Genomic DNA, 10,021 nt, shown 5'->3' with positions numbered 1-10,021 from the left:
AATAAGAATTACAGAATCACAGGATAGACATGGGAGTCCCTTATTTCTTGGTGGGATGCCACATAAACTACTTCTGACATATGCTTATTCAATTTGTCTTGTGAAAGACTGAATACACAAACGGACAATGGCTGGACCAAATATGACAACAGAACTTTGACCACAGCCTCTGAAGCAAAATGCCAAGAATGGTCAGGACTTGGTCAGTGACTGTTAGCTTCCCTATTTTTTGCCCCTGGCTTCAACTCAGGACCAACCAGAGAAAACAAAATATGTTTCCCAAACCAATCACCTAAGATGCTCTGTTTCTTGTAAACTCCTCTCTAGCTTGCCCATGCCAACAACCTCTTATCAGAACATACCTGAGGCCTTCCTTCTTTTCACTATAAAGTGTTTCCACTCCTCTGCCCATTTTTGAGTTTGTGTCAGATGCATGAGATGGTGGCTGACTCTTGCTATAGTGAGCAGAATAGTAAATAACCTCTGTTTGCTCTCATTTGGGTGGCTTTAATTTATTTCTATACATGACTGTTCCCAGAGAAGAAAATGTGTGCTGGGTCCCAGGGCCATCAGTAGAGGATGGGAATCAGAGCCCCCTTCAAGCCCTGAGGTGCCCACCTTCATGCCGCTTGATATTTCCTTCAGGGAAGATGTCAGTGACTGGGAAGGTAAGAATAGCCACTGAATCCCCACTGTGTCCCTGCTGTCAGATGATGGGATAAGCCAGCCAACAATTCAAAGTGGTGAATGTATCTGTGATGTTCTTAGTGATCAAGCAGCTGGCCAGATGTGCTTCAGTGTCAACCAGTCATGATCCAGGTAAACTGGAGTTCTGGGTGGTTGAAAGCATTTGAAACAAGCTGGTTATAGCATCAGCTTTTATTCATTTTGCAGCTGTTTAAAAATCTCACCAATGTTGGCCTTGAGCAACCCAGCCAAGGCTTAGACTAAGAAGAAACATTGCTCTGGAAACAAAATTTCATCTCCAAACAGGGCTCCTGCACTAAAGAAATGACCTGGGGCAGGTTTCTTGTTCATTTCCTCATCCCCAAAATGAGGATTACTAGACCTCTGTGAAGGTAAAATTGGATAATAAGATGGAGTATTTTTAAAGGTAAATAATTGGCAGAGCATAAACGCAAGACATTCTAAAGCACAAATGAGTTTTCAGCACAATTGATTTTATCCCAGCATTTACATCACTCGGATTCAGATTAGCACACTACTGGCAGAAGGAGGGTGAGTGTAATTCATGGGCTGCCTGAGGGAAGAGCAAAATGTGGGGAGAGCCAGGGCTGGCTGACTACTCCCTGGTTCTCCTCCCACTGCAATAAGAATAATAAAGGAGACTGGTAAGGCTCTCACTGTGGACAGAGATTAATATTCACTTCCTGGAAGCCTTGTAAAGTCACTTTCTGAAAAATGACCTGGTACCATTTGCCATCCCACTTAGTGACTATCAGACCCGAGTTCTCATCCATAGAAACCAGGCTGTATTTTAAGCTCCTTCCAGGTGAGCAGCCCAGGAAACTCAGTGAGCAAAGTTGCCATCATTATGTCCTGTTTTATGAGGAGTACATTTCAACTGCCACCATTGCTTCACCTCTTCTGGAAATTAGGGTGGTTTATTCTTTAATTCTAGAGATAGATTCTCTGAAGCCTTGATAACAAGATAAATCACTTAGTGCAAAAATCGAATTTGACAGGAAATCCAGTTACACCCAATCGCTGACATATTAAATGTCACTGAAGTTTCTTTCAGGTTGACTTTTGGCATAGAGAGGGGCTTAAGATCAAAAGGAGAACAGGTTATATATATGAATGCTTTATCCCAGTGATTCTTAACCCTGACTGCACATTGCAATCATTTGGAAAGTATTTTTAAAATGCCAATGCCTAGGTCCCATCACCAGAAATTTAATTTATCTGGGGTAGGACAAAGACGTGAGATGTTTGGAAGCACCCCAAATTGACCCCTTGATTAATGGTCAATCAAGACATTTCCTCTAGGAGAAGCCACAGAGCCTGGGGAGGTACCTGTAGACACTGGATCCCCGTAGCAAGATGCCGTTAAATGATGGTGCAGGGCTCCAAGAGAAGCTCAAAGTGATACTTACAGACTGTGAAGAAGATGCCTAAGTGGCTGGGAGTAGCAAAGGCAACACTATGAATGGTAAAATAAGTCAGGTTACCTACCTCCACCTTCCGCCACCTGGTGGGGCTTGATAGCTTTCACAGGCATCCTCGCAGAGAAAACTTTGCTCTCTGAAATCCAGCATCTCATTTCTGACTTGGATTCATAGTTCCTTTTGAGCTGCCCTTCTGTTTATTCCAAATCTACGCGTTTGTTTTGGTGCTTCCCAGGTACTCGTAATGCACGCTCTGTTTTCAGCAAACCATTTTCCTGATTGGTCAAAAGCCCTTTGAAATCTGTCACGTGAGCAACTCTCCCGTGCTCTCAAGTGTATTTTCTAGTCAATAAAAATATGCCTCATTCCTAACGGTTCCACTACCCAGGAGATCTACTACCCAGTGATCTCTAGCTCTGCTTTCTGGCTTCATGGTCAAAAAGCAACACATTTACTTCCAGATTTCATATATTCCATGTATTTCCTTCTCTGTTCCATATCCATCATATTATTCTCTTTGCTAAAGAAATCTCAAAATATTTTTTATTTAAAAGTCTGCAATCAGAAAACAATCTGTCGTATCATATAAATTTTTCATGCCCAGATATTTACTCATCCATTTTCCTGAAAGACCCAATAAAATAGTCAAAGAGCCACAGTCTATTTTAAATTAAAATGCATGGCTTTAAGGGCTATTTGACATGCAGTAATTATTTGCATAGTCTTCTAGCCAAGCATAGAAATTGCTAATGTCTCTGCCCTTGAAGGAAATGAGCTGTGCAAAAAATTTCAAGCAAACATGATCCAACTGTTCACACAAAAGAGAGATTGCATAAGAAATGCATTGCGTCTCTACCCAAATTTCTCCTCTACTTGTCACAGATCAGCATGTACTTCACCTCTCTGGCACCAGTTAAAATCATAAACAGATGAGCTTTTCCGTAGAGAAGGGCAGACATGCCCTCTCCACAGATGGTCAGTATCACATGTTGCAGTAATGGCTGGACACGCCATGAAGGTACCATATAAAAACAGTGGGACTCAGAGAACTTCGGCTCCACTTGCTCTATGTGTAGAATTGCCTCTCTTTCAAGATGGATTTCCTTCATAGGAACGGAGTGCTCATTATTCAGCATTTACAGAAGGACTACCGAGCTTACTACAGTTTTCTAAATTTTATGTCCAATGTTGGAGATCCCCGGAATATCTTTTCTATTTATTTTCCACTTTGGTTTCAACTTAATCAGGCAGTTGGAACCAAGATGATATGGGTAGCAGTCGTTGGGGATTGGTTCAATCTTATTTTTAAATGGTAAGCCTTCTGTTTTGTTTCATTTTTCCTAAAGCTTATTCTTAAATTTGTAGCTTGGTCTTAATGATCACATTTCAGATGTGTATAGTTTTACTTGGAAAATCTTTCAAACATACCAGTTAACTTGAAACACCTATTCCTAAATAGAACGTACATAAAGGCATAGAAATGTATACTTGATCTGACTTAGAAGAAAATTCCAAAAGCCTGTTACATATATGATGTGATTAACCAAGAGGTGAGTTAAACGAGCAGCATCATAATGAACAGATTGATAATTCCAGGAACCACTCTGATATTTCCAGTCTAAGTATCCTAAGCACCCAAGGACTTCCCCTGCAAGGAAAACTGTCCCTGTTTTTATTGGAACCTAGGCTGCCCAAACTCCAGATGACTGTCATCCTCTGTATTGAGACACAGGCCAGAAAGCAAGTTCTTTCAAAGTCTTTTAATCACGAGTTTTCCCCATCAATGTTCTGCTTGACTCATTTTTATAGGAGAGAATCGTTGGTCTCCAATTAAGTAATAGTTGTATATTTAAAAATATATGCATATTTATATTTCTTTAAATACAGGATATTATTTGGTCATCGGCCTTACTGGTGGGTCCAAGAAACTCAGATTTACCCAAATCACTCAAGTCCATGCCTTGAACAGTTCCCCACTACGTGTGAAACAGGTCCAGGTAAGCAATTATAGCAGCCGCAGGTTAACTAAAGATATTCCAATAGAGAGCCATTGTGCATGATTATCAGCTAATAACTGTACGATATCATAAAGCGTACTAAAGAAAATGTCATGCATGAGGATGCTAAAAGTTCATAAACAAAAATTGCTAATGAAAAGGACAAAAGTTTTATGAGTAAGAAAATTTCATTTTTTTTATTTGTAAAAGGGTTAATTAAGAGAATATTCCCCAAATGATTTTTTTTTTTTTTTTTTGGCTGTACGCGGGCCTTTCACTGTTGTGGCCTCTCCCGTTGTGGAGCACAGGCTCCAGACGCGCAGGCTCAGCGGCCGTGGCTCACGGGCCCAGCCACTCCGCGGCATGTGGGATCTTCCCGGACCGGGGCATGAACCCGTGTCCCCTGCATCGGCAGGTGGACTCCCAACCACTGCGCCATGAGGGAAGCCCCAAATGATTTTATAGTTGGTGTTTTTTAGAAAAATGTCATGGTTTGATACTGAAACAAACAAAAAACAATTAGCTAGAACAAATTACCCCAAAACTATATTAAAATTCTAGAAATGTAGCTTTATCTGCTGCTGTGCAATTTTCAAAGTTATTATAGATCTTCTGAGAATCACATGAATGAGGAGACAATAGACAGTTTCCGTAAGAAAGATAAGGACTTCCTGGTATTACTATTGCCTATAGAAATTCTCTCTAAGCTTATAATTATTTCTTTTAAATTTCTTTTTTCTCTTGTGTATACAGTATATAAGTAGACTTCTTGATCCATTTTCTTTTTTATTATAAGTAAGATTCTGTATGAGTGTAAAAATCTTTACTATGGGAGTTGAGTTTAAGATTTTTAAAAAGGTTTTTAAATATATATAAAGGTAAACTACACGTTTTAATTTCTAAGACTGTGTTATATTGTACCTCACCACAATTTGTTACATAGGCTAAAATTCTTGGCATTTGACATCCTGAGACTAACCCTGAATAGAGTCAATGTGTAAGTTCCTAATAAGTTTTCTGAATATCTTTATTTTTTGCTCTCATAAGAGTAGACATCCATCTGTTATAGTACTTATCAAACTATATTATAGTTAATTCTTTAATATCTGGCTCCTCCAATAGACTGTGCATTCCATCATGTCAGGGTGGTGTGTATTTTATCTTTGTGAAAGCAATGTGGGATGGATGGATGAATGGATGGATGGATGGATGGATGGATAGCCTTTCAGACAATTGAAATGGTACTTTGGTTTACCCCAGAACTTCCCAGCATGTGTTCTGTCTTATGAGACATTTTCTGAAAAAAAGAAAAGAAAAGAAAAGAAATAATACGTTTTACATTCACTCCTTGAAGATTTACAAGTCATGAAGCATATAAAAGGCTCTGAAAATTCCTGTTTAAGAAATAGACTTGAAAGAAACAGATCTATAAGAAATAGATTAGTCTTTATTTAACTTAGTGTTTTTCACAGAGACTGGTGTTGGGCTTTCCTGGTGGCGCAGTGGTTGAGGGTCCGCCTGCCGATGCAGGAGACGCGGGTTCGTGCCCCGGTCCGGGAGGATCCCACATGCCGCGGAGCAGCTGGGCCCGTGAGCCATGGCCGCTGAGCCTGCGCGTCCGGAGCCTGTGCTCCGCAACGGGAGGGGCCACAGCAGTGAGAGGCCCGCATACCGCGGGAAAAAAAAAAAAGAAAGAGAGACTGGTGTTTAACCTGAATGAATCTCCCCTTGGTAAAAATTCAGGGAGGACATCAAAGTAAATTGATTTTTTAAAAAAGATCAAGCAACATGGGAAAGGCATTCTGGGAATAGAAAGGCTACCTGTCTGCTGATTTCTTCTGCCAGGATTAATACCCCTTTATAGCTTCCCTCATCCTTTTAATGACAAAGACTCCTTCTGCAGCGGCCAGCCAAAAGATAGGCATGGGGGTAGCTGTTGGTACCCAGCAGTCAGTTGGTAAATCAGACATAGCAATGATAGCCTTTAGATGTTTGACTTTTCAACCCAAGGAAAATAAGCTGATTCAAGATCCAATCCAAGTACTCCAGTTTTCTCATCAATTAAAAACAATTAGATATGAAGAATGACTAAGGATGTGGCAGATTTTCTGATACAACTGCCTGAGTTCTTACTTACCCTTGAACATTTTGATTTCTGGACTTTGATGAACTTGAATAACCTGGGGAAAAATTTTGAAATAGTATTTTGAGGCTCAATTTGACTCAGTTTTCTTTATTTCTACCTATTTCTAAACCTTACATAGAGCCTGTGCCCTGTGGCTTTTTTTTCTGAGTTATTTGTAATTTTCATGGCTAATGTGCTATTCTATTGTCCATTTCTGATAGTGATACTCTATTAACCACCTTTCAAATGTATTGCCACTTTCTTGTTGCAGGAAGTCCATCTGGCCATGCAATGGGCTCATCATGTGTCTGGTATGTCATGGTGACAGCTGCCCTGGGCCACACCATCAGTCGGATGGATAAGTCATTCCCCACTCTGCACAGGTCAGCTTTGCTCCAGTCTCTGTAGCCCTGGAACATGACAGTTTCAAACACAGAAAGTCTTTTGAAAAATTCAGCTTAGTGTATTTTTAGTTATTGAAATGTGCTTATTCAATTCTATCATATCCAAAATAGCAAAATGAATAGAAAATTAAGATTCTGCTTTAAGATAATACCTTAATTAGTTCACGGCAATTACATTATAGGGTTGGATATGTTTAATTGACTAATGACTTTCTAAATGTGCCTTTGGGTACATTAATACAATAATCCATAATACAATAATACAATGTAATCCATAATACAATAATCACTTTGGTAGCTCACAAATAGATCACCTAAAATTATATAATGATGTATTTTTGCATGCACATTCCCTTGCTTTAAGATTAACTAGACATTTGAGAAGCATCATTCCCCTTGAATGTATCCGTTACTTTCGTATAATTATGCTTTCTTCTTTGAACAGCCAATGATTTTGAAGTCAATAAAACATATTCTAGCTTTAAAGACTATGCAACCTTTTTAATTAAAAACATTCTAGAGACAAACTTAAATTTGAATGTTAGTAGATTTAATGTTAGTAGATTAACATTCCGAAAGGCCTAGACCTGTAAGATTATTCAAAATTTTTGTAGAAATTAGACTTTTTCCTTCTTTTCTTTCCTGATATACTTTATCATTAAAACAATTCTGAGCACCACTTTAATCATAAATTATTAGGCTACCTGAGATAAGATTTGTCAGTTAATTGCATAAAAAATACTGAAACGTACACCATTATATAAGTTATTTATAATAAAAAATTTCCAAGATCCATCTCATATTCTACTTTTTAGAGTAATATTGGGTAATATACAAAACAAGTAACCAAAGGAATTTGGGTATCTTTAAAGTTTATCCTGATGAGACTGTGACCTGTATGCCTTAAGGTATTCATTATCTCAAACAACAACAGTAGAGAGTTGTTGTAATTTAAAGAAATTAGCATTTTCTATCCGTAGACAGTTTTTCAAAGTAGGAATCTAGCTAAGCCTCACCTTTTCTCTGTTAGTTCATTTGCTCCTCCAATTCCCAAACCTGGAAAATCATTTGTTTCTTCTAAAAAGAAATTCTCTTGACTCCTCTTTGATTCTTATAACTGCAACATCTCCTTCAGCCATCAAAATGTACTGAGTGCCTACACCTTACCTAAACATTACCACACCCTTATTGATTCTTCTTCCATATGGATAACTCCTGCTTACTTTCTCTTTGAAAGTCTTGTTTCTCTCTATTCCATAATTTTTCAGTAATCAAAGTTTGGTCCAATTATCAGGAACAAATCATTCAGAACACTCAAGGATTCCTAGAACTCATTATTGCTAACTCTTTTTTTATTAAAATGATGAGCATTGCTTGGATTTAAATATTTTTATAAGTTTTCTGCACACTGCTGCTTCTAATCCAAGACATATAACCCATCGGTCACTTTTCTGTTCCTTATTTTCTATGTGTCAAGAAACAAGGAGCCAGGACTCTTGAGAGTCTGTGAAATTAAACCCAGTGAAAACTTGCCCTTGATGGAATGCTCATGTGTTTCCATCAGCGTGGCAGCTGCCTCTCCAGTGAGTTTTCTTCAAGCAAAGAGAGGCTGAGAGAGGAAAGAGGAAGCACATATGACAAAGAGCAAAAAATATATATAATTCATTCTTGATCGCTGTGGACATTAATAATTCCCCCAAACTTGAATTTCCCCTACTTCATTAAAATAATTATCAGGATGCCAAGTTGGCTTCCTTTTATAGCATTTATTAAAATCTCAGGATATAGCACTGGTTAAGTTTAATGCATTGATGAATGTAGAAACATCTGTTAAAGCTTTTCAAATCCTATGGAGTACATAGAAAAAATTTTTGGAAGAAAAAACTCTAGAATCATGATATTATATCACAGCTAGAAGATTCCTCTGAGAAAGATCATCTGGTGTCACTTCCCCCGCCCCCCGCATTTTTATGAATGATACAATTTCTTTGCCTTTTATGCTTGTATCTATTCTTCCATCGTAGACTCACCTGGTCATTTCTTTGGAGTCTTTTTTGGTTGATTCAAATCAGTGTCTGCATCTCCAGAGTATTCATAGCAACACATTTTCCTCATCAAGTTATTCTTGGAGTAATTGGTGGTAAATATGATCACTTACCTTTAGTTGTGTCATTGAATGCTTTAGTGTCCTTTGTTTTATGTTGACTCTCTCTGCTAATGTTCCCCAATCTCAGGTAATCCTATCAAGCCACTGATACTTAATGCTACCCTGGGAGCTTAAGGGGTTCCACACACCTCTCAAATTCTCCATGGACACAATGGCACATTCTCTCAGTAGGATAAACCCATTACCTCTTCATGAGATGGGCTTCTCTGAAGTGTGGCTAGAGCTGAGTCCAAGTCTTAAACCACCACTTAGGACGGCGTGCTTGTGTCTCGGTTTGGGGGACTTAATAAGGCCTTCCAACCTGCACACCATGCCGTTCTCTCTGAAACACCTGCAGCGATTATTACCTGACCGTGGACTTCATTCAGCAGCTGCTTTGTATTTCCAAGGCAGCGTTCACCATGACTGAGTTTACACTGTTCAGCCCCATGTACCTTTTGAAGGCTCTCTACGTTAATTGGCTGTGGCAATTGAAACATGAATTGCAAGCACCTAGATCAGTGCTCTGCCTGTGAAGTGGTTGTCACTCAGTGCCCTGGACTCCTGACCCATGCCCCTGCACTAATGTGGATGGTGAAAAGACACGGGGCAAGTGTGGTTTTAGTTACTGCCTTAAAAAAAGGCTTTGGAAAATGGATAGAACCTAGGTTTCTACAGCCCTTTATCATTGAAAACTATGGCTAAATTCTTTAATGCAGAGAGGAATAATTCCTGAGAGGTTCAAAGGCAGACAGTTATCTTCAGTGTCTCTTTCCAATCCCCAGGCATGCTTGTGGCAGAGGCCTTTGAACACACTCCAAGGATCCAAACGGCCAGCCTGAGCACATACTTGAAGACCAACCTCTTCCTCTTCCTGTTTGCACTTGGCTTTTACCTGCTTCTCAGACTGCTTGACATTGACCTGCTGTGGTCTGTGCCCATAGCCAAGAAGTGGTGTGCCAACCCTGACTGGATCCACATTGACACCACGCCTTTTGCTGGACTCGTGAGAAACCTTGGGGTCCTCTTTGGCTTGGGCTTTGCAATCAACTCAGAGATGTTCCTTAGGAGCTGCAGAGGGGAAAACGGCTATAGGCTGAGCTTCCGGCTGCTCTGCACCCTGGCCTCGTTGACCACACTGCAGCTCTACCATTTCGTCAAGATCCCGACTCACACGGAGTATTTATTTTACATGCTGTCTTTCTGTAAAAGTGCGTCCA

At 39.5% G+C, this 10,021-nt stretch overlaps 1 protein-coding gene across 1 annotated transcript; it reads left to right on the top strand.

Annotated features, from left to right (window-relative positions):
- Nucleotides 1–3,097: 3,097 nt before the first annotated feature.
- Nucleotides 3,098–9,700, top strand: G6PC2 (glucose-6-phosphatase catalytic subunit 2). The gene is made up of 4 exons (XM_060016637.1): nt 3,098–3,441; nt 4,017–4,126; nt 6,523–6,634; nt 9,587–9,700. Exons 1-4 carry the CDS (start codon nt 3,224–3,226, stop codon nt 9,609–9,611), a joined length of 465 nt encoding a protein of 154 aa, XP_059872620.1. The 5' UTR covers nt 3,098–3,223; the 3' UTR covers nt 9,612–9,700.
- The last annotated feature ends 321 nt before the right edge of the window (nt 9,701–10,021 follow it).

Source organism: Delphinus delphis, chromosome 7, assembly GCF_949987515.2.
Source record: "Delphinus delphis chromosome 7, mDelDel1.2, whole genome shotgun sequence".
Taxonomy (NCBI): domain Eukaryota; kingdom Metazoa; phylum Chordata; class Mammalia; order Artiodactyla; family Delphinidae; genus Delphinus; species Delphinus delphis.
This window is presented reverse-complemented; position numbering and strand designations above follow the sequence as displayed.